Raw genomic sequence first — 23,458 nt, 5'->3', positions numbered from 1 at the left:
TACCACCTGCACCTTTTCTGTACATACTTCTAGCTTCCTGTGGAAAGCACCTGTGCTTCTCTGCCTGAGGGTTCTTTAAAGACAGGAGAAGCTGGAAGTTCTGGGGAGTTGACAACTTCAGGAAGGAATGAGAGATGGGAGCTGTTTACATAAATGCCAATTTGACTCTTGGGTAGAATAACTTTGAATGTGTTCTACACAGTCTCCTACAGGTCACTAGTGAGATGGCTCCCAGTTCCCAAAGCAGCAACCAGCTCAGCGCTCCCTTCCCTGGCTCACTTCCTCAGACCCCTACCAAACTGCCTAGGATCACCTCCTAAAAAAACTACCTCCAGCATCACATCCTGGAGATTGGAAGATGCTTGACTCTTCTTGTCCTAAGGGTAGATAGTAACCAGAAGCAGAATACATGGAAGGGACACTTAGTGTGGACTTTCCCTTATTATCATAGACCTACAGGGCTGAGCTTATTTCTCCTCCATTCCTGGCACCCCCTTCCTCCCTAGGGCCCCTCATGGGCTTGGAATATCTCTAAGTATAGTGGATGTCTTCCCGTGGCTGTCCTCCAACCAATTCCCCTTTTCCTGGTAACAGGGGCTCAATTTGGTGTGCAGGGAGTGTCAGACTTCCCCACTTTCCTAACAGTACACCTCCACTTCCATGATTAGACATATGACCCAGATATGGCCTGTGCTTGCATCTTTGTCTCAGGATCTAATGGGCTGATTCAGTTCTGCATTCTGTGCTCAAGGCAAAGAAATCTGTGGAGAGGGCTGTCCAGATATATCAGGGCTGTATCCTAGATTCTGAGTACTCAAGCACCCAATATCTACACATTCTGCAATAGACTGATGTTTGTATCCCTTTAAAATATGTACGTTGAAATCCTAACCCACTATGTGATGGTTAGGGGGTGAGGCCTTTAGGAGGAGATAAGGTCTGAGGATACAGCCCTCATGGAAATGATTATTGCCCTTAATCTCTTGAAACCCAAGAGCTCCCTGCTCCTTCTGCCATGTGGGGACACAGCAAGAAGACAGCCATCTATGAACCAGGAAGTAGGTCCTCACCAGATACTGAATCTGTCAATGCCTTGATCTTGGACTTTTCAGCCTACAGAACTGTGAGAAATAAATTTCTATTGTTTATAAGCCATGCAGTCTGTTATTTTGTTACAGCAGCCCAAATGGACTAAAACACATCCTTTGACAAGTGACCATTTATTACATATGTCTGGACTGTGTACTCAGATTGGGGGGGGGCCATTGACATAGTTGAGCACCAAGTAAGGTGTCCTGGCCAGTCGGGCAGGAGAACAGCAGGGGCTCCCTGACTGGGGCAGGAGCAATGTGAAACCCACCAAGAGAAGGAAGAGAAGAAGGAAGAAGGTCAAGGGCCACTTGGATACAGGAGTAGGAGCTCTGTAAAGGAAAATGCAGTGTTAAATATACAGTGGGCTGCCATCATGAGCCCTGTCTCCCTACACCCCCAGACCCATCTCCCAGGCATCTCACCCAGAATCTACCTCCAGCATCACATCCTGGAGATTGGAAGATGCTTGACTCTTCTTGTCCTAAGGGTAGATAGTAACCAGAAGCAGAATACATGGAAGGGACACTTAGTGTGGACTTTCCCTTATTATCATAGACCTACAGGGCTGAGCTTATTTCTCCTCCATTCCTGGCACCCCCTTCCTCCCCAGGGCCCCTCATGGGCTTGGAATATCTCTAAGTATAGTGGATGTCTTTCCGTGGCTGTCCTCCAACCAATTCCCCTTTTCCTGGTAACAGGGGCTCAATTTGATGTGCAGGGAGTGTCAGACTTCCCCACTTTCCTAACAGTACACCTCCACTTCCATGATTAGACATATGACCCAGATATGGCCTATCAGAGCCTTCCATCAGGTTGGCCACTGTGATTGGTTCAGGACCCATGGGGAGTGGAATCAGCCCTGGGACTTGGCTGCTAGTAAGTTAGCGGCATTCTCCTCTTGGGTGGGTAACCAGTAGAAAGTATGTAGCTACTGGGGCAGCCATTTTGCTGAGAAGGAATCCGCCTTGGGGAAGTAGAATCTCAAGAGCAAGGGTCTGAGCCCTGATAGCATTAGAGGTCCTGAATTCAACAGTACCTGGACTTTTCAGTAATATGAAAAAATTGCATCCCCTCTTTTGTGTAATTCAATTTGGGTCACTTGCCCAAATTGATATACCTAACTGAGGACCAGCTGACCTGAGACTTCTGGAGCAGGGAGCGTCTTTGGTGACATACTAAGTGTTTCCGGTGGCTGAGACCCAACATGAATATGTCCTGTGGAGAGACAGAGTTGTGAGGTCCTGGGACAACCAGTGACAGACACAAGATTGGGGAAGGGCCAAGATAGAGGGTGTCACAGAGATGTGATGCTGGGGGAAGAGAAGGATCTTGGGAAGACACAAAGAGCAGGGCAGAGCCAAAGAACCTGAGAGGAGAAACATTATTCATTCATTCACTCAACTAATATTTAATGAGTGTCTATTACATGCCAGGCAGTGTTCAAGGAGCTGGGGACACAGTGGCAATGGAAACAGGCAAAGTCTGTATAATGTCAAGATGTGGTAAGTGCCATTAGAAAATAAAGTAAGAGGATAAGGATAATATTTGGAGGCCAGAGCAGGCCTCTCTGAAGAGGTGACACTTGAGGGGAGACTGGAATGAAGGTAGGAGGCAAGCTGGGCATGCATCTTGGGGCTTTGAGATGGGAGTGAATTTGGAATGTTTAAAGAAGAGCCAAGAAGCTAGTGTGGCTGTAGCGGATTGAGCAAGGGGGAGAGTGAGAGGAAACAAGGAAATGTACATATAGATGGATGAGAAAGAAAAACAGAAAGAATAAGACAGAGAAGATACAGAAACCAAGAGACAGAGGGAGGGAGGGAGAAAAGCACTGACACGCCAAGAGAGAAAGATACAGAGAGAGGCAGAGGGAGAGGCAGAACCAAGATCGCCCTGGAAGGGAAGGACCCTGCTAGGAGGTGCACAGAGGTGTCCTGTGGGTGCCCGGGTGGGGATGTCCCCCACCTGCTCTCACCTCAAGGCCTTGTCCCCTGCTTTGAGGGCCCCTGTGGCCACACAGCTCACAGGGAGCCCCTGGTGTCCAGGCTGTCTTTTGTCCCAAGGGCCCGAAGCCCCCAATGTCCCCTGCTGGGTCCCACTCTAACTCTGCAGGAGTGGGGAGACTACTGGGTTCCCAGGGGCCCCAGATCCCACCAGGTCCTGGACAGTCTGAATCCGCCTCAATCTCCAAATCCTGGTCCAGTGTGTTGGCCTCCTTGAATACCTGGTCAGAGGACAGAGGTCATGGGGGTTGTGAAATTGGCACCAGGACTGGGGATCACCAGGTTGGGCCATACCAGACTATAGCTGACCAGCTGGGCCTGCAGCCGCCACAACCGCCAGAAGATGCTGTCTAGGTGGGCTCCAAGGGCCCTCAGGACCTGCTGCAGGGATGCCCAGGCCTGAGGCTCACTCCGCTGTGCCAGCCCCTCACTGAACGCCAGCAGTGCATCTACACGCTCAGCTGTCCCACGTAGGTCTGCCTGTAGGGTCTGGGAACACATGGTTGGACACCACCACCATCCCCATATACACCAGGGGAACCAGAAACCTGGGACCTGGAATTACATGGCCCCTTCCTACCCAGATACCTAGAACATGGAGTAAACCCATCTTTCACCCAAGGGAGCTGGTACCCCTCCTGAGGCCCTGCCCACCTTCCCATACCTTGGCCTCCCATTGCCCACCTGCAGCTGGACCATCCCATTCTGGGCCAATGTCCAGGGCCCCAGGCCTCGCTCTAGGTCCTGCAGCCGAAGACCCAGGCCCAATAGGCAAAGGTGCAGGCGGTCCTGCTCAGCCTCCAATACCTCCCAGCCAGAGATAGGGCTCTGGGAAACACAAAGGGCTGAGTCAGTGCCAATGGGCCAACCAAAACCTTGTCCCCACTCTCATTGCCACCCCTCTTTTGCAGACTCCTCCTTTCTGGATGCTTCTCTGAAGCAGAGTCCATCTCTGGCTCTGCACCAGGGCTGCTCCCACCTTGAGTCCTTTCCAGTGGAAGGCCTGGGGACTTCTAGTTCAAAGTCTCAAGGTTTTCAAAGCTCCTAGAAACTTGGGACATGCAGGACCTGGAGGTCTGAGGGTCACTCTGCTATGCCAGCCCCTCACTGAACACCAGCAGTGCATCTACTGGGAGGGGGTGATGGAGCTGGATACCCCTACAAGGAATGAGGCTGCACCAGGGCCAATCATGAAATAATTCTCTCTCAGTTTAAAATATTTCTATAATGATTGACAAAGAATCATTTATAGAGTGTCCCTCCCTCCACAGGTGCCCAACACTTTTCCAGAATCATCAATTCATCCCCGTGTGGAGGCTAGATTCTAGGGGAAAGAGAGGAGGTGGGGGCACAAGGGGCCTGGGTTACCGCAGCTCACCTCACGGTGTTTGCCCCCAGTGGCGTCCTCATGGGAAGAAGGCGTTGGCAATCTGGGGTGACCAGATGTAGGCTCAGTGTTCTTCAGCCCACCCTGTAAGTGCTCAGAAGGATCCAAAGAGCCCTGCCCCAGTGTCTGGGCTTGCTCTGGCCTGGGAGGTAGGAGGCATTGGCAGACCCTTGGGTGAACCTAGGTGCCCATTATCCACTCTAGCCTACCCATCCCCAGCTTCCTTTCCCACATCCCCAGGTGATCAGAGCCACAGTACCTCTTACCCTCAAAGTGCCCCTGCTACTGCCGTCACCCCTTTAGGACCCAAGTTTCAAAAGCCCCAGCTCCTACCTGAGTCTTTCCTCTTCAGAAGGGCAGACGGTGGGTTCAGCAATGTCCAGTTCTCTAGGGGCTCCAGGGGGATGATTGAGGGGCTCTGAGTGGGGTCCAGGGTCCAGAGATGGGGGCAGGGCCATAGTTGGGGGCCTAGGGATAGAGTCAGTGAGAATACTTTGGTCCCAGACCCAGCCCCTTGGAGATCCCAGCTGCAGCCTAGTTCCTCTCTCTGGAGGGACTGCTGACTCCACCTTTACCCCATTCCCCATAGCCCTGGCTCTGGGACCTGCTGATTTTCACTCCAAAGTGAGGAGCACACTTACCCCTCAGTCTCTAGGGACACACTAACTCTCATTCCGACTCCCAAAATCAGCTAACTTAAAGGTATCCAGCCTTTTCCTAGACAGTGGTGTCCCCTCAGACATCCACAGGACTCACCCAGGCCCCAGGCAGATGGAGGCCCAGGAGCAGGCTCAGCTTTACCTCCTTTCAAGTGAAACCTGGACCCAGGTAACTTGATGCCAGCTCAGGTGACAGTGGCACAACTTTTAACTCCCTAGCAAACAAGTAACTGAACTTTCTAAGCTCACCCCAACCCACCCAATGGGGTATAATCCTACCCCCTCAAGAGTCCTGGATTCTGCCCGGCTCATCTGAGCCATTCTTCTGACCCCCAGGACCCACACCATTTAGGGTCCCAGACTCAGCACCTCTCAAGAACACAAGCATCTGTCCCTCCACCCCAATCCAAAACCAAAGAAAGATTTTTGTTGGTTTATTTGAAATGAAACCTTTCTGTGGTTCCCACAAAGTTATTGGGAAAATAACTCAGGGGACCCGCCTCTTCCCCAGGGTTTCAAGGTTGCAGGGTTGCAGCTGTCCGAAACTTGATAGTCCGGGAAGCCCAGCAGGTCCTGGGGCCAGGCGTCACTTGCTAAGGAGCAGTCCAGCCCGCAGCACACGGGGCACCCGGCGGATGGTCAGCGAGACACGGGTGCCACGGACCAGGTGGGCTCCAGGCCGTGCCGATGGGCAGGCGGCAGTGTTGAGCGGTAGAGAGGCGGTGTCGAGTGGATCTACACAGGCCGCTGCGATGCCATGGAGGAGGCGTGTGTAGGCAGTGCCACGAAGTACCAGGAGGCTGCGGGGTTCCAGCAACAGCGAGGCGGCCGGCCGGGGTGGGGGCCGGGGCTGCGGGGAGTATAAATGGTCAGTGTGTCCCCAAAAGTAGAAGGGTAGAAGAAGTTAGCAGACTTTGAGAGTCAGGGAGCGAGGGTCAGTGTGTCCCCAGAGACAAAGACTGAGGGGCAAGTGTGCCCCTCATTTTGGAGTGAAAATCAGCAGGTCCCAGAGCCAGGGCTACAGGGAACGGGGTGAGGGTAGGGTCAGCAGTCCCTCTCTGGAGGGACTAGGCTGCAGCTGGGATCTCCAAGGGGCTAGGACCAAGGTATCAGTGGTCACAAGGAACTGGGTTGAGGGCTTGACAGAAGTCAGGAGTTGGGGTGGGCCGGGATGGGGAAGCGGAATGAGGCAGAGATGATCTGGTTTATTCTGGGTGTATCTGCAGACATCAGGATTTTTGAGGAAACTGGCACAATAGGCAGGGTATCTGGGGTAATCAGGAGCATGCAGCACTACAGAGCGACCTAAGCAGCAGCTGGGGTCAGGATGTCCAGGGAGATTTCTGTGAACACTGTAGTGTCAGAAATGCATCACTCAGAGAAAGAGGTCAGGGACGCTGCTGTCATGAGCAGCCCTAGAGGACAGTCAGGCTATCTAGGGAGTCTTTGAGCAGCAAGCCAGGTGCCAAGGTGTGGGAGGTCAGTGTTGGGGTGCTCTGTACAGTAGGCAGAGAGAGTTAGGATATCTGGAAGGATGTCAAGGACACTCAGAAATGAATGGTGTTGGAGTATCTGAGGCTATCAGTGTCTGCTGGAGTATTGGGGAACCCTGCATGGGGTATGTGGACATTGGGCTACTGGAGCACTCTGAACATGTGGGCCAAGGGATCTTCAGGGTGTCAGGACATTTCAATCAGCAGGTAGGGGTATAGGGATTATCTGTGGATATCAAGCTTTCTAGGGCACCCTGCAAGCAGATGGGATAGGTGTCTGGGAAGACATGGTTGCATTCTATGAGGGACAGGGAAGGTATCTGGGAGGTTATCAAGGGTCTCTTGCAGGCAGGTGGGATTGGGGCTTCTTAGAGGATGTGGGATGTGAGAGTGCCCACAAGTGACTGGGGCAGCGTCCCAGGGCCCACCTGCTCTGTAGGGTCCTCATCCTTTGGCTGCCGCGGCTCGTAGAGATCCAGCATGGTGTGGGCGCCCAGGCTGATGGTGCTGACGGTCGGGTAGTACAGTGGCCCGTCCTTGTGGGGCTGGGGAGTGGGCACCAGGGCTGGACAGGGCAGGAGTCCACCCCCCGCACCCTCTAGGGTTCAAGGGGGCCTCCCAGGTGGGGACAGGGAGATGAATGCCTGGTGGGGTGTGTGGCAATGGCCTGCCCCATGATGGATCAGAGGTCTGGGAGTTGGGGTGAGGATGTGTAGTTACCATGATGCCCTCCCCAGGCAGATACTGGTTCACAAGGACGTGGTTGGCTGGGAGACCCCCAAAAAGATTGAGGTCAGACACTTTGTCCACATAGCGCTGAAGCCACAGAGGAAGCCGCTCAGGAACCATCCCTCGGGGATGTGGGAGCCCACCTGGAGGAGGGCAATGGGGTCCTGAGAGCACCTAACCAAGGAGCCCTCGCACCTCAAGCCCTCACTCATGATATCACCAGGTTTGGTAGCACGCTGACCTTCTCAGGGATGCCTGATTCTTTGGAGATCACCACCCAACCCTTCAAAGGTTTCCTGATGCCTCAAAGGTTTCCTGGAACATTTGAAAGCACCAACTTATAAGGAAATTCCTAATCCCATAGAATCTCTACTGACACTTCTGAATCCTCCTGGCCCTTGGGACCCCTTGAACCTTCAAGGGCCCCCTAATATCTTAAGACTAACCAACCTGAAGCACCTGCTCTAACCCACATCCTTAAATCACCCATGCCCCCAGGCAGGAACACTTACCCCAATTCTGTAACTTCCTCCCAGAGAGCTGAGTCCACTTTGGCTTTGGGGCATTGAAGACCTAGGAGGTGGGGAGGGGGTCACTCATTTTTCAGGACCGCTCTGATTCTCCCACCCAGGCCAACATAGAGGTCTTTACCTGGGGTGGAAAAGGGTTATCTCAGTATCTGTGGGAATGGTTTCCTGAGATAGAGTGTTCCCAAGATTTTGCTGTTTGCTCTTTCCCCTGTGGCAGCTGCTGCTAGGCCCAAAGCCCACCTATGTCTACTGGGATTGAGGAAAGGAACCAGGGCTACACAACCTCGGTCTGAATCTACTTAGAACTCTGGCCTGCATTGGGCTCTTTTAGCCCAGCAAATAGTCTGCACCCTGTAATTTCCTGGGCTATCTCAGAATCGTCTAACTTTTGGGACCTTTTATTTCTATTACCTTGGAGGCGGAGGGGAGGAGGGGAAGGAGGATGTACTACACTAGGCTATCTCAGCATAGCAAAGAGAGTACTTTGAAAAGTCTCCACTGCCAAGATCCCAAAGTTCTAGAATGAGCCATCTTCAAGAAGTCTACACTCAGTAATCTCCTTGTTCCCTTTATGGTTATGGGGCTGGAATGGCTATCTCATCACAAGTCTGTGTTCTGTGACTAACTTTTTCCTGGGACTCAACCTAGACAAGACTAGTTGGAACAGCACAGGGAAGAACTGTGCTCTATTATTTTTTGTGTGTGGGTGTGTGTGCTCTATTATTAAGGCTCTGGGGCTACAAAGGATTGTCCCAGTGCAAGGACTGACCTTTGTAAAGTTTTCTTTCCCCAAACCTTAAATAGAATACGACTGGATTACCTCAGCACAGGTGGTCTGTGTGAGAAATCTTGTTTCCAAGACTCTGGGTCTATGCTGAGCTATTTAAGCAGAGGAAAGAGTATACTCTGTAACATTCTGAGGCCTGGGCTTCCTCAGCACTAAAAATTCTTCATTCCCCAAACATCAAAGGCCTGAACTGGGCTATCTCAGTCTATATTTATAATCTCCTTTTCTCTAAAATAGCAGGAGTGGGCTATCTCAGAACAGAGAATATGGGCTCTGTAACTTCCGCGTTTCTGAGGCTCTGGGCGTGTATCAGCCTATTCTAGCACAAGGAATCTGATCTCAGTAACATCTTTGTTTTGGAAGTTGGACTGGCCTATCTCAGCACAGGAAATCTGAGCTCCATAATAATCACTTCATTTCTAAGAATCAGTTTGGTTTCCCCTAAGCTTCCTGGGAAAAGCTCTTTCTGACAGGCCCAGTGGGTCCTGAGAGTGAGGGATGGGTGGCACTCTTCTTCCTGCCAGAATCTCCATTATAGCCTCAGGGGCTCTCAAGCAGGAACTAGGATTTGGGGAAGGATCTGGAAAGATGGGAAAAACAGACCAGAAGGGCACTGAGGTCACCTGTCGAAGCAAATACTCCTCCTCTTCCTTGGAGATGAAGTCAGGGACATAGTAGATTACAGGTGGTGCCTAGGATGGAGAGATTCCCCTGAAACTGGTACCCTTTGACCTATACAGGGACCCTAGCAATGATGAGCAGCCCCCTCCCTCTGTAGTGAGGCTTAGGATGTTCCCAGACAGGCCAGGGCCTGAAGTTGAGGGATCAATGCCCATTTTGGGGATAGAAAGTGGGAGTGAGATAGGGGAAGAATGAACCCGGAGGGAGCAGTCCCAGCTCACAAACCAAGAGTCAGCCTGCTTATCTCCACTTTATCTTCCACCCTCAGTCCTCCCACCTTCACCCTCTGCACCCCCAGTCCTGACAACCTGCTCCACCCTGAATGGTTCCAGGGCTGGGACCCTGGAGTCCTGATCCTCTGACACCAACTCCATGCACCCGATCCTGTGAGGAGGAGAGAATATGCTAAGGTCACCAAGCCTCCTACCCTCAGGTTATGGTCCCACTTTCTGCTCTATCATGGGTCAGGGCCTCAGCTCAGACCTCTAACCAAACTCACTGAATTTCTAAAACCTGAGTCCTCAGCCTCTCAAAGCCACCCAGTGAGCTCCCAGGCACTTTGCCTGGACACAGTAAGCACCCAGAACATCCAAACTCCATCTACCATGAGCCTATCAAACTACACATATTTATTCTCTCATGAGAACATCCTCTCACAGAGAACATCCTCTGACCCCACTGGGAGCCTTTCTCAATAGCTTCACAGCCTCTAGGGCTGCACCCCCAGAGCCCCTTTAAACATCTTAACTTGAGACCCCTTCCTAACAACCAGATTGCAACCCTGAGCCTCGCTCTCCAACAACATTCAGGATGGAGTCCCTATGGGCTCCTCCTGCCTCAAGCCCTTTTAGATGCCACATTCTGAACACACCCAAACTGAATCTCCTCTGACGCATCCATTCTGTCTCTTTGGATCCCCCCACTCTGGACTCCCTCAGATTTCCCTTCCCGCGCACCCCTTCACTGCAGCGCTCTTGGACCTAAAGCCCTGCGCCTGACTCCTCTCAAACCTTCTTTCTTCCCTGAATCCCCGAGCCGCCCGCCCCCTCCCCCCCCTTAACACACACACACACTCCACACTCTGCGCTCCTCGGACCCCCACCCTCAGACCCCTATTCCCGCCCTCCGCCACCCACAAAACTGACCGTCCACCAATGTCCCCACCAATATCCAAATTCAACACCCCTTTTCCTTTCCCAGCCATTTCCTCCCCCGCGTTTCCGACGCAGGAGTCCTGAGACCAATGGGAACTCTCACAAGCCTGAAGGGTCCGCCTTCCGCCCAATTGGCGCTCTCACCCAACATTGTCCCGCCCCCTCACCCTCGTCCAGTGATAGGCTGCGCCTCCCGGCCTCTGAGCCACTGGGGACCCTCGGTTACCCAGCTTCCTGTGGCACCGACCAATCAGCTCCAGAACCGAACCTGTCCACGCTGGAGTGGGCCCAGATGGGAGGGGCAGCCGTGGCGACCACAGGAAGAAGAGGGGACTGTTAGGACTCCCCGCGGACTAGATCGTCCTGTGCCCAGGCTGCGGGGAGCCGAGATTGAAGGAAGGACTTCCTCTCTCGTCCTCCCCCAGCAGCGGTGCAGGGGCAGGGCTGTAATCCCCAGACTCAGGTCCGACACAGCGAAGCCATAGAAACGTCTTTATTGAAGGGGGCAGAGGGGTCATGCTGAGTTCTGGGACATGCAGTTAAGGGGTAGTCTGAGCTGTCCTTGGTAGTGAGGCCCCCAGGTCCGTCCTGGACTCCCTGGGCCTTCAGGGTCTCCCTCACGCTGCTAGTCTGGCCTGGGTGCTGTGACGTCATTTAGGGTCAGTGACTCAGATTTGGTGTTTTGGACCTATGACCAGAACGTGGATTGAAATGAGGGCTCTAGGATTTGGGATCCCCTCAAGGCCTTGGGATGCCCTTCATGTATGAGATGGAGGCTTTAGGATTTGGGGTTCTTTGGGAGCTGGGACTCTTGGAATTTGGCATCTTGAGATCCATGACTCAGGGCATTGAAGTCCTCTAGTTTTCAGGGATGAGCATAACTGTTTGGGGTCTCCTGGTGCCTATAAATAGGGCTTAAGGTGCCATGGTAGCCTGGGATGCATGACCTGACTGCAGTCTCCTCCATTCCAGGCACAAGGACGTCCATGATTGGGGTTTCCTGGGGGCTTGGGATTGGATTTTTACATATAGGACTCCCTGGGAATTTGGGGATCCCATGGCTTGGGGGTCTTGGAAATTAGGGCTTTGGGGTAATTTTGGGTTCCCCCAAAAGGGAAAGTCATCACTTTAAAAATAGAGAATTTTCTGGAAATCTGGCCAGCAGAGGGGCTGTGGGCCATGTTGGGTGGGCTTCATACAAGGCACTGGGGGATTCTTGAGGGTGCAGAAGATAGGAACACTTGGGGGTCCTGTAATTAGTACTTCCAGGACTATTTTGGTATCTGTAAATTGGAGGTGTCAGTGGCCTGGTTAATGTGTGTCTTCTTCAGGGGTAAGAGCAGGGGTCTTTGTAAATGGAGGGAGCGGTCTCTGATTGCAATATAAGGGTTTGGGGGTAACTATGGGGAATCACATCTTGAGGGGACTGATGTTAAATGTAGCATAGTGACATAAAGGTCTGTAACTGCAGCTCTGGAGGCATGACCTGTGTTTATTTCAAGGGGATTTGATGGGTTCTTTTTTAATGGGGGAGAGTTCTGGGATGAGTGACTGAGGAATGTTCTGCTGTGGAGCATTATGTGGAAAAGGTCACCATTTGGGGTGATGTGGAAATCTATTATTGGGAGTCCTGCTCTGAGTGGTTGAGGATAGGGACTAGCCTGAAGGAGCTACACTCAAGAAATCTTTCTGGGTAACATGGGATCTGTATTTGGGCATTTATCATGGGGGAATCTGTTAATGATGGGCCTCAGTGATTAATAAGGGCTGGCTAATGGGGATCTCTAGTCTGGATGTGTTATTGGGAATATCTATCTCAGGGTGACCTGGGGGCTCCTTGTGTCAGGAGATGCTAGAGGGACTGTCTCTTTGTCAGGTGTCCAGGGCCTCTAAGACTGCATCTCTGCCCTCAGCATCCAAGGAAACCAGCAGCAGAAGAGCAATCTGGAAAGGAGAACCATGTCACTCCTTAATGCAGGTATGGGAACATCTGGGTCTGTCTCCCTCAGCTCTTCCCCAAATGTTTGGCCTTGCTGGATTCTGCCTCTACCTGTTTGGCTGTGCCTTCCCAGGCTCCTGTGGAAAGTGTTCTGCCTCCCCTAAGTATCCCTTAAAAGTTGAAGTCTCCAGAATTTAGTGCAGGGCCTCACTCCCTAAAGACCGTTTCTCAGTAAGCTGACTAGTCACAAGTTTTCCTAACCTCTATTTCTGGCCCCAACCAGAGCCCCAGACCCCTGTGTCCAATGGCCTGGCTACACACCTGGAGATTGAGTTCTCTGATGCGATGTCCTTTGGGGTCCGGACTGTTGTAAAGGTGCGTTTGGGCTGCGTCACTGAAGGGGAGAGCAAGGTCTCAGGTGAGGGGATGATAGTCCCACTTGTACCCTCAATACCCACCCAGACTCTACCCACCCAGACTCCTGGACCCCACATTCCCAATATCCATCTGAACCTTTTTGTCAATAATATTCTGTGTCCTCCAATACCTACCCATGTCTCCAGTGCCTGCCCAGAGCTTGTTGTTAACATCCCCATATCCCATAGCACCTATCTTCTTGGGGTTCCTGTTTCATCATTTTCCCGGACTCTGTTCCCAGTTTAATACTGGATAATCTGTCACTAGCATGACCCTTCCTCCTGTCCCCAAACTCTCCTCCCCACACTCCAGCCCCCAACTCACTTGTCACTTGATGCACTTTTTTGGCTCCGACATTGTCCCCAGGGGGATCAGTGGATCCACCAATCCTGGGGAGATATGAAGAGTGGGAGGAGTCAGAGCCTCAGAAGCCAGGGTCTGACCTGGAGATGGGGGTCGGGGGCCCATGCGGAAAGAGCTCAGGTGTAGGGGTGGGTATCCATACTGTCCTGCTAGTCCAAGAGGAGAAGACAACTGAAGAGAGAATCAGGGTCCTGGGTGATACTTTGAATTGGGCTCACCTCTGGATTCGGGATGCTGGTGCAAAGACTCCATGCTTTGGGGAGCAGGTGAAGTACCGGACACCAAAGACAGAGCCATCATGCTTGCCCGTGGGCTGGTCTAGCTCAATTCCATACCAGTAACCTGAAGCAGAAGAGTGTCAGACCTTGAGGCCCTGCCTGTCTCCCAGCCCAGATCCCCATCCTCACCTGGGGCAAAGTCTGTCTTCCCGTAGAAGCGCACAACCCCTTGCTTCTGGCCTGCCACAAGGACTTGGTCTCCAACCACAGCCTTGGCTCCCTCTCGCTGCTGCAGGTTTCCCAGAGATGGGGATGATGGGGGCTTCTTCTTGCCTGGGGGTAGAGGGTACAGGGGTGAGGGTAGGAGGGGGCTCCAGGCACCAGCCCTGGGGACCCCAGGGCACCAGAAAGCCCCAAGACAGAAATTCTGTTCTGGCTCTAATCAGGAACTCCAGAGCCTTCCCTAGAACTGCAGGGCTTTGGTGTGGAGGGGAACAGTCCCAGCCAAGTTAAGAACTGGGAGGGCCGTAACCAGTTTGGCTCAGTGGATAGAGCGTCAACCTGTGGACTGAAAGGTCCCAGGTTCGATTCTGGTCAAGGGCATGTACCTTGGTTGCGGGCACATCCCCAGTAGGGGGTGTGCAGGAGGCAGCTGATCGATGTTTCTCTGTCATCGATGTTTCTAACTCTCTATCCCTCTCCCTTCCTCTCTGTAAAAAAATCAATAAAATATATTTAAAAAAAAATAGAACTGGGAGGATCCCAAAATCCTTTCTCAAAGCTGAGGATATTTGGGCCAATAGAAAAAACCAGTCACAGAAGTCAGGAACCCAGCCCGGCCGGCATGACTCAGTGGTTGAGCGTTGACCTATGAACCAGGAGGTCATGGTTTGATTCCCCATCAGGGCACATGCCCAGGTTGCATGCTAGATCCCCAGTAAAGGGTGTACAGGAGGCAGCTGATCAATGATTCTTTCTCATCATTGATGTTCCTATCTTTCTCTCCCTCTCTTTTTCTCTCTGAAATCAATAAAAAAAATTTAAAAATTAAGAAAAGAACTAAAGGTCATCCTCTAAAATTAGGGAGTTTGGACCTGAGGAGAAACTGAATCATAGAAGCTGGGCTACCCACAGATTATCTCCAAGACTGGCTCTCCTCACACCTCGGGCTCCCTCTCTGACCTTTGTGTTCCCTTCGGCCTTTGCCAGTGACACGGGAGAAGTCCATCCGGGGAGTGCGAGGTGTGGAGGTGACAGATGAAGGGGGTGCGTCCGCTGCTTTGGAGATCTTGGACACAGATGCAAAGAGACCTGGAGGGATAGAGCCTGGGCTGGGAGTTGTCCAAGTCTCTGCTCTATGCCTCTACCCCAATATCACCCTCCAACCCCCATTACCCAGTCAGCCACAGAACTACTGAGTGGACCCCACCCGCCACTCCTTTTGGGCCCCCAGTGGTACTGACCCTGCTTGGGAGGGCAGATGAAGTACCGGACACCACCAACACTGCCATCATTCTTGCCCTCAGGTTCGTCCAGCTCCACGCCCACCCACTGGCCGCTGGCGAACTCCGTGGTCCCGCAGAACCGCAGTGTGCCCGTCTGGAAAAACAAGGGAGGATGTGGCTTGGGGAGGCCTTAGGAGGCTATGATAGATCACTGGCTCACAGGCAGTGTGGTGAGGGAGATGAGGGAGCTCCAGACTCAAATCTCAACTCAGACATCACCATTTACTGGCCATATGACATAACCTCACTGTGCCTTAATGTGCTCATCTGCAAAATAGGAACAGAAACTGTGCCCACCTTATAGGATTGTTATAGAGCTGCCCTGTTCAATGCAATAAATAGCCACTAGCCAATAGATGACAATTTAACTAAAATTAAATGAATTACACCAGCCACATTTCAAGTGCTTAATAGCCACGTGTGCCTTGTGGTTACTTCATTGGACAGCATAGTTACAGCAACATTTAAAGCTCTCAGATTGGCCAGGTGCTGAGTAAGGGGTTAGTGAGTGTTGACTACTATTATCATGTAACTTTGGTCCTGGGACCTTCTGGGTTAGTTTCATCTGGAAAATTGAGATAACAGTCCACCTCCTAGGCTTTGTCTGGTTGAAACACTTTTAATATATGTCAAGTTGCTTAGTTGCAGGGAGTGTGGTTATTATAATAGCGTGAGGCTCCTTTACCTAAGCCTCAGTTCTTGTCTAGAGGATGGGCTAATAAAAAGTGCCACTTTGGAGGGTTAGAGGGATCTGAGCAGTACCTGGCACACAGCACTTAGATGCACCAAGCCCTAAAGGAATTTAGACATTTTAACTAATTTAAACCTCATACTACCCTCTGACATGGGTACTGTTATTAGCTCTTTTGTACAGATGGAGCAACTGATGCCCAACGAGGCAGAATCACTGACCCCAAGCCCCAGAGCTGGTAAGATTTGCCTGAGTAAATCCCTGAGCCTAAGCTCATAACTACTGTGTTATGCTGATTTTCTTAGGGGCAGGGATGGTTATTGCATGTCCTCAGACAAAGGGTTTCACCTCTCTAAGCTTCCTAGAGTCTTCTGGGTTGTAAGATGGGAAGAGTAATTCATCCTGCTTTCAGAATTGTCACATGAATTTAACTAGATCACACACAGCTTTCCAGATGGGACTGGTGCAAAAAGATAGGGAACAAAATGTAACTCTTATGCTTTCTCAAGAAATAAAATCCAGATTCCTTCCAGTGGCATGCAGATCTGGTATGATCAGCCCCTCCTGCCCTCTCCACCTCATCTTCCATCCTGTATAACAGGGTCTCTGTACCTGCTGTGTGCTCTGTCTTCATATTTTCACAAGGTGAGTTCTTTCCCATCTCAGCTCATACATCACCTCCTTAGAGAAGTCCTCTTAGAACACCCAGCTAAAACCACCTCTACCCTCACCCAGGGACAGCTTACTAAATCCAAGCATTGAATGGTTCCCAAAGCCCTCGTTGCCACCAGAATTGATCTTAACTATGGTTTACTTTATTGACTCTCTTTCATTAGAAATGAAGCTCCATGAAAGCAGGGCTGGGTCTGACATAGCCCTTTATCCCCAAGAATGGGCTTGGTCCAGCATGGAGCCTAAGGGACACCAGTAAATGAATCAAAGTTGGAATGCCTGGACGAAGATTCTCTCTGTTCTCTGGACCTTTTTATCTGCTCCCCCTACCTGAGACCCTCTTCTCCTAGCTCACTCCTCCTCCTCAAGTAGGTACATCTCGTGCCACACCCCTGACTGTTCTTCCAAAGTACTGACTACTCTGGGAGCAGAGGTGGGCCCTGACTGGAGACCAAGAAGCTCAGGGGACCCAGATGGAGCAGAGCTTCACTGACCACTCTGATTGTGCTTCCCCATGATAGCCACCGCTACTCTGGACTGTCACTGGCAGTTGATGGATCTGTTTCCCACTGGACTGAGACCTCAACCCAGGTTGGGGCACAAAAGAGGCACTCACAGAACAACTGTTGGGTAAAATAAATGTGAATCATTAGAGGGTGGGTCAACAAAGGGAAAGTCTGCACACTGCCCAATGACCCAGTCCTAAGGGCTGAGGGCTGAGTCCTCCCCTTCCCTACCCGGTCTAGTCCCTGACCTTCTGGCCATCCAGCAGCACGCGGTCTCCCAGGCGCAGGCCCAATGTGCTGAGCATGAGATTGCCTGGAACATTGTCGTAGTTGGGTAGCGTGACCTTGGGGAGGGCGCAGGAGAGTGGCACGGCCTCCTCCAGCAGTGTTCGTAGCTCCTTGGCCACCAGTGCTGCCTCTGCCTTGTCCAGGGTCATGTCCATGGGGTCTGGGACCACCTCCGCTGGCACCTGTCCCTTTCGGTTCTGAGGACCAATGGAAAGATAGGGACAAGGACTCAGTGGTACAGGCTGCACCCCCACTGAACCCATGCCCCAAGACCCTGGGTCTAGGTGAAACAGAGGTAGGACTAGGTCACACTTTGGGTCAACATGGGACTAAGAAGGGGTGGGACATTAAGGTGCAGACAATGTTCCAGGGAAATCCACCCATGAGATCTCAGGCTAGGGATGTCAAGTAATTGGGAGAGGGACTAGGGGTAGAGCTGCTAGGGACTGAAGGTTATGGTCAAGTGTTGTAGGTCACGCCTTTAGGGAGGCCATGCCCTCAGAGACCCCAGGCCAGGAATGGGGCCATGTGAGGAATGAACACTGAAAATGGGCTCCTATAATACTGAGTCAGTGGTCCAACTGAGCCAATGGGGAAGGAGGTGAGGCAAGACCTCAGGGGTGCAGGTGTCAACCCAAGATATCTGTTCCTGGGATGCTGCAGAGTAACTCATATTAAAGATAGGACCTAGAAATGGATGGGTTGGGGTCAAAGATCATATTGAGGGCTTATGCTGGGCCCAACCCTCTCATTCACCAAGAGTCTCATTCGACTTTCTTCATGATCTCTAAATACTGTCTACATAAGGCCACAACATCAGCCAGGACTGAAAGAAGTCCTTGCTGGGTGACCCTGCCTCAGTTTCCCCATTGTAAAACAGTGCTCCTAATACAGTTCACCTGACATATCATGAACACTAACTAAATGTCAGCTATTATGTCATTTGTTGAAGGTACAGATGATCTTTGTAATGTTTTGAGAGCTTCCAGAGATGCAGGTGGTCAGGGCCCCCCTCATCTTCTGCAGAGGCCTGCTGGCCTGGAAAGGAATGGGGGAGGAAAGAGAAGGAAGATAAAAGTGCTGAGCCAAGGTGGCAGTACCCGCAGCGCCGGGTTGGCACCATGCTCCAGCAAACATTTGGCTGCACCCAGGCACAGGTTAGAGGCAGCGATGTGTAGGGCTGAGCCATGGTTGAAGTCACTGCACGTGGAGTTCACCACTGGGAGGTGGGCGAGAGGAGAGATCTTGGTAAGTGTTTTCGGCACTCTAGGTATCCCCCTACCTTCCAGCCTCCATCTCTTAACAGGCTGCTAACCTCCCAGCCCCAGTGCCTTCCATAAAACCGGCCCCTCCCTGCGAGGTCCAGCCCTGTCCTGGGGTAGTGAACCACTGAACCCCATCTCCAATGCCTCTAGTCTCCAGCCTCCTACTATCTCCTCAGTTTAGTGCCCCCTTCCTGCCAAGCCAGGGCTTAGTTTGGCCCCATCATTTGGTATCTCTCCTTCTTCATACCACATCCCCATCCCCAAAACCCTGGGCACCCTCACTCTGCTTCCAGGGCCTGTTCTTTCACTGGGTCCTGGCCTCCCACCCCAGCCTGGACTTCGCCCCTCACCTCGAGGCCGAGCACCCTTCAGCAGCACACGCACAAGGTCGGGCACATCAAAATAGGCTGCGTAGTGCAGTGCGTTCATGTTGGTCCAGCGGCTGCGCAGGGTCACGTCTGCGCCCAGCGCCAGCAGCTGCTGTGAGAGGCGCACTGCCGCAGCAGGGTCCCCTGCATGACAGCCCGGGTCAGTCATGGGTCCAGGGCATGAGGAACTTCCTGGGTCTCAGGGAGGGCAATTTGGGATCTTAGGCTGAAGGTTTAGGATGGGGATCTGAGGACCAGAGTTCTGGGTGGTTTTGAAGGTGTCGGGTCTGAGGGCCTAGGTTTTGGGGCATGTGGTTTGGGGTTGGGACACTCACCGACTCCATGGGCCCCAGCCTTGCAGGCATAATGGAGCAGTGTCATGTCGGTCAGCCCATCACGATCATTCACATGGCAGCCTCGACGCAGAATCTGGGAGTACCAGAGGACCGGGGAAGGTTCCCGAAACATGCAAGGGATCCCCATCCTCTCCCTCCTTGGCTTCCCCAGTGTTCTTACCTCATTGCCAATGACATCAATCTTGTGTTGTACTTGGGGCACCCACTGGCGCACAATGGCAAACAGCTCGGGGATGGTGGTCTGCGGGTCAAACAGAATCTCCTGGCACGCCGGGTCATTGGGGTCGAAGAAGGTGAAAGCTGAAGTGGTGAGAGGTCTAAAGTCATCCAAAGCAAGCTGACCCCCTCCTTCCAGAGGAGCTTTAGGGTTTGCCTTTAAGACCCTCCCTAAGGCAGGGTCTCAAAGTAGTGGTGCATCGGCCACAGGCATATTCCATGTGGCCAGCATGAGGTGTCAAAGTCAGGAGGTTTCACATAAAAATCTGGACGCCCACTATGTCTTAAAAAACTGGAAGACTGAGCAATTCCCATGGAGCAGCAAACACCACCTCTTGAACAGAGTGTGATAAGGAGTGTAGCACCCTCAAGTCTGCGTGCCCACGGAGGTTGCTAGTGCACTGTTGCCCTGACAGAGCATGGGGACAGTTTGGACAAATTTCTAGAGTAAAAAAAATAATAATAAAATAATAATTTAAAACAGAAATCCTAGTTTTTAAGAAAAATCTCCCCAAGTTTTCAAATGCTGTGCAGTCCACATAAAATGTATGCATGGTTAGGACCCAATCTGTGGCCAGCCAGGTGGTGCTCAGAGGAACTTCCATCTCCCCTATTAGACTGATGAGTACTGCACTCTGTAGTAACCTCGGCACCCAGCTTAGTACCTAGTACATGGAAGAAACTCAGTACATGTTGAGTGAGTAAATGAAACATCAGATGATGTAGAGCCCAGAGAAGTGCAGCATAGAAAGTGTCTCCAGGAATCAGCCTGTGTGCTTCTGTTAAAATCCCAGTCATAAAACATCACTCTTTGGCTTAGAATCCTGACCTGGCTCCCATCACATTCAGAATATAGACCACATCCTTCCCTCTGCCTACATGTCCTGCACAAACTGGCCTGTCTGTTTTCTATTCTCAACTTCCCCTGCATCCACACTGGCCTTCTATCCTTCCAACACACCAGGCAAATTCCTGTCTTAGGGACTTTGCACTTGCTGTTTTTCTTATCTGGGGCAGCCTTCTCTCAGATCTTCTCAAGGCTTTGCTGGTCTTTGCTCAAATGTCACCTCTTCAGAGAGGCCTCCCCAACCACCCTGTCGAAATCAGCACTTCTGCCCTTCTCCATCTCCTGCCCTTTTTTATTTCTTTAATCACAACACATATCACTACTCAACTTGTTTACACCTCCCTCCCTCTTTTCCTCTTCTTCTCTTTTTTCTTCTTTCGTACTTTCTCACTAGTCTCCCTCATTAGGATATAAGTGCTATGTTCCAATCTGCCATGGTCCCCCTACCCATCCACCCCTTTATCCCCAAAGCCCAGCACAAAACCTGGCACAGAGTAGGTGTTCAGTCAATCTCTGCTGAATTAATGTACACATTTAATAAACAAATACATGAGCTCCTCTTGGAATCCACCTTAGCCCTCTCTCTGTCCTAGACCACATTTCCAGATTCCTTCACCTTCTGTGACCAATCCTGCTTGTTTTCAGCCCAGACCCTCTCACTTCCCACCAGGCCAAAAGCCCTGGCCGTATCTAGCTGCATTTCCAAAGGAGATTTTCCAGTTTCCTGGGGTGGACCCCCTGCCCAGACATCCAGATAACTTCCTTATTTTTCTACCAAACTGAGGTTAACTTGTTGCCTCTCTGATTCACCTCTATTGGGTGATATGTCCCACTAGTTTTTGACCCTCACAGCCAATGTTTTCTAAAAGCTCCTTATATCCAACTCCAGCTGAGCCCCACCCTCTCTACCTTTTAAACATATGAGACCCATCACTTCTCTGCTTTTAAACGATCCCACAAATGCTCTCTCCCAATCACACTTAGAATATATCCAAAGTCTTCACCATGGCCTTTAAGCCCCATTGCCAACCTCTCACCTCAACTGATTACTCCCCAGCTGCAGCTCCATGAGCTGCTTTCTGTTCCAAACTCAGTCCTGTTCCACACCCAGGGCTCTGCACTTGCTGCTCTCTGCCTGGAACTCTCTTTCTCCACTGATTCTCCTCATGCTCTGGGTCTCAGCCTAAATGCTACCTCAACAGCAAGACCCACCCTGACCTCTCTGTCTCAAGTTGCTTCCCTCTAGCCATTCTCTATTTTCTTTTTTATTTTATTTATCTATTTTTTTGTTTTGTTAATTCTCACCCAAGGATATTTTCCCATTGATTTTTAGAGAGAGTGGAAGGGAGGGGGAAGAGACACAGAAAGAAACATCGATGTGAGGGAGACACAGACCAGGGATTGAGCCTGCAACCGTGGTACGTGCCCTTGATGGGAATCTAACCTGGGACCCTTCAGTCCATGGCCTGACACTCTATGCATTGAGCCAAACTGGCTAGGGCTCTATTTATTTCTATCTTTTATTTCTTTCATAGCACTTACTCCAATCTGAACTTACCTGTTTATTGATCTGTTAATTATTCAGTCTCTCCTCTCCTGAGAGAAGGGATCATGCCTAGATTGCTCACCATTAAATCTCTATCACCCAACATAATGCTTGTCACAGAGTAGTAACAATAGATAAATACTGCTTGATGATTAGATACTTTCAGTTTCTCCAAGAAGAACCCTCTGAGCTCCACACCCTCCTTCCTCAGAACCTTCACTCCTGCAGTTCCTCCTATGGTCACCTATCCTGGGACTCCATTTCCCCCAACCCATTCCTGATTAACCCCCAACTCATCCTTAGGTCTCCCTCAAACCTTCTCCTTAGAGAAACCATGTCTTAACAAACTCTTGCAGTATTCTGTTCTTGGCAAGCACAATTTCTCATCATGTCATGTAATTACATATTTATATTATATTATTATACTTATTTGTATGGTCATTATAGAGGCCTGTGAGTTCTCTCAGGGCAAAGACTGGATCTATCTTGCTCCATGCTGTGCTACCAGCTCCTAACACAGAGCCAGGTCCACAGCAGACTTTAAGCAAATGTTTGTTGAATGACTAAATGACTAAATGATGTATCATGAACCAATTTAAAGTTATTCCAATTTCATTCTCCAACGAATGAATGAATGAGTGTGGGGGGTGGGGGTGGGGGGGGGCGTTTGGAATACAAGGACTCAGCAGCTAAGACTTCTTGCCTGGCCATCTAAGGCTCCGGGCCAGATTCTGGGGTGGGAGGATGGTTACCGTAATCCTTGGGGAGGGGGGCAGGTGCTGAGGGGTGCACAACAGGCTTCTGTCGGCGCTCCTGGGTGGGACTGGGGGCCTCGGGAACCTCCTCATCCTCCTCATCCTCTTCTTCCTCCTTGTCCAAGAGCGGAGGGGCCATAGGGGTAGGATCTGTCTTAGTCATGATCCTCGGTGGCCCTCAGGGCGGCCTTCAGGCAAATCCTGGAAGCAGAGGTCAGCTAGAGAAGGCACCCCACAGGCTCCCCAACCCACAGAAGCTCCCAGGGCCTCACATTCCCAGCTCTGGATTTGGAGCAATCATAAGGATGCCCATTTCCCATCAGAGGGCCCTAGCATGTGGGCCCAGTGTCTACCACTTCCCGCAGGCCCAGCCCCCCATTCTTCTATCGCGTCAGGGCCCTCAGTCTAGGCCGCCCCCTCCCCAGGTTTGTTTATCTCTGGATGCTGGATGCTGGAGGCTTCGCCCCTCCCCTTCTCCGCGGGCCTCCCCTCTACCCATCTTACCTTGGGCAAACAGGGCTGCAGACGAAAGCTGAGAGTGGGGGGACTGGAGTAATGGGGTGTCAGTTTCAGGGGAAGTGATGGGTGAGAAGGAGAAAAAAGCCGGTGGTAGATGGGGGGTAGAGAGGGAGGGGCGCTGAAGGCGCATGCGCGCTGTTACTTACGACCCGGCGTGAGGGAGGAGATACTGGGAGGCTCCTCACGCTGATGGAAAGGCTGGACGCAGCGATGGAAGGGGACTGACGCGGAGGATGGGGAGAGAAAGGAAAGAAGAGGTGAACACGAAGAAGGAAGCGAGACACGGAGACGGAGAGATATGAAGCAGAGACAAGGGTAATGGGAAAGCGGAGTCAGTGCTTTTTGACCCTCACCCTCATGATGGAGCTTTTCTGTAAGCCTGGCCAGTTAAGGCGGTGTTGGTGGTGATGGGTGTTTTCTCTGTGAGAACTGAGATCTGACCTCTATACGGGATGTCTCAGATATGATTTCTATC

At 51.5% G+C, this 23,458-nt stretch overlaps 3 protein-coding genes and 1 long non-coding RNA gene across 13 annotated transcripts; 1 reads left to right on the top strand and 3 right to left on the bottom strand.

Annotated features, from left to right (window-relative positions):
- Positions 1-831: 831 nt before the first annotated feature.
- SYNE4 (spectrin repeat containing nuclear envelope family member 4) lies at positions 832-4,654 on the bottom strand. The gene is made up of 7 exons (XM_036346079.1): positions 4,471-4,654; positions 3,777-3,920; positions 3,402-3,581; positions 3,065-3,313; positions 2,230-2,307; positions 1,526-1,573; positions 832-1,421 (listed from the first exon to the last, which is right to left on the bottom strand). Exons 2-7 carry the CDS (start codon positions 3,789-3,791, stop codon positions 1,224-1,226), a joined length of 768 nt encoding a protein of 255 aa, XP_036201972.1. The 5' UTR covers positions 3,792-3,920; positions 4,471-4,654; the 3' UTR covers positions 832-1,223.
- Positions 4,655-5,556: 902 nt separating this feature from the next.
- Positions 5,557-10,614, bottom strand: ALKBH6 (alkB homolog 6). 9 transcript variants are annotated; one of them, XM_036346071.1, is made up of 7 exons: positions 10,504-10,614; positions 9,667-9,742; positions 9,301-9,369; positions 7,873-7,933; positions 7,352-7,398; positions 7,060-7,176; positions 5,557-5,988 (listed from the first exon to the last, which is right to left on the bottom strand). In XM_036346071.1, exons 1-7 carry the CDS (start codon positions 10,560-10,562, stop codon positions 5,725-5,727), a joined length of 693 nt encoding a protein of 230 aa, XP_036201964.1. In that variant the 5' UTR covers positions 10,563-10,614; the 3' UTR covers positions 5,557-5,724. The 9 variants fall into 9 exon arrangements, with proteins under 9 accessions (XP_036201964.1, XP_036201962.1, XP_036201963.1 ...); XM_036346069.1 differs by having other exon boundaries at positions 7,352-7,503; positions 10,504-10,613; XM_036346070.1 differs by having other exon boundaries at positions 5,557-5,938; positions 7,352-7,503; positions 10,504-10,613.
- A 376-nt stretch (positions 10,615-10,990) lies between these two features.
- On the bottom strand, positions 10,991-23,107 carry CLIP3 (CAP-Gly domain containing linker protein 3). 2 transcript variants are annotated; one of them, XM_036346068.1, is made up of 14 exons: positions 22,969-23,107; positions 22,462-22,665; positions 19,261-19,400; positions 19,080-19,173; positions 18,727-18,888; positions 18,212-18,330; positions 17,072-17,308; positions 14,913-15,048; positions 14,632-14,760; positions 13,639-13,782; positions 13,450-13,573; positions 13,193-13,257; positions 12,773-12,845; positions 10,991-12,456 (listed from the first exon to the last, which is right to left on the bottom strand). In XM_036346068.1, the coding sequence occupies exons 2-14, from the start codon at positions 22,625-22,627 to the stop codon at positions 12,402-12,404; spliced, it is 1,644 nt and encodes a 547-aa protein (XP_036201961.1). In that variant the 5' UTR covers positions 22,628-22,665; positions 22,969-23,107; the 3' UTR covers positions 10,991-12,401. The 2 variants fall into 2 exon arrangements, with proteins under 2 accessions (XP_036201961.1, XP_036201959.1); XM_036346066.1 differs by lacking the exon at positions 10,991-12,456 and having other exon boundaries at positions 12,700-12,845.
- On the top strand, positions 12,381-15,597 carry LOC118674372. The gene is made up of 3 exons (XR_004973623.1): positions 12,381-12,490; positions 12,735-12,826; positions 14,976-15,597. It is a non-coding gene; the product is annotated as an uncharacterized LOC118674372 (long non-coding RNA).
- Positions 23,108-23,458: the final 351 nt, after the last annotated feature.

The sequence above is a fragment of the Myotis myotis genome, unplaced genomic scaffold (genome assembly GCF_014108235.1).
Source record: "Myotis myotis isolate mMyoMyo1 unplaced genomic scaffold, mMyoMyo1.p scaffold_m19_p_19, whole genome shotgun sequence".
Classification (NCBI taxonomy): Eukaryota; Metazoa; Chordata; class Mammalia; order Chiroptera; family Vespertilionidae; genus Myotis; species Myotis myotis.
The sequence above is the reverse complement of the archived record's forward strand: the minus strand, read 5'-3'. Positions and strand labels throughout refer to the sequence as shown.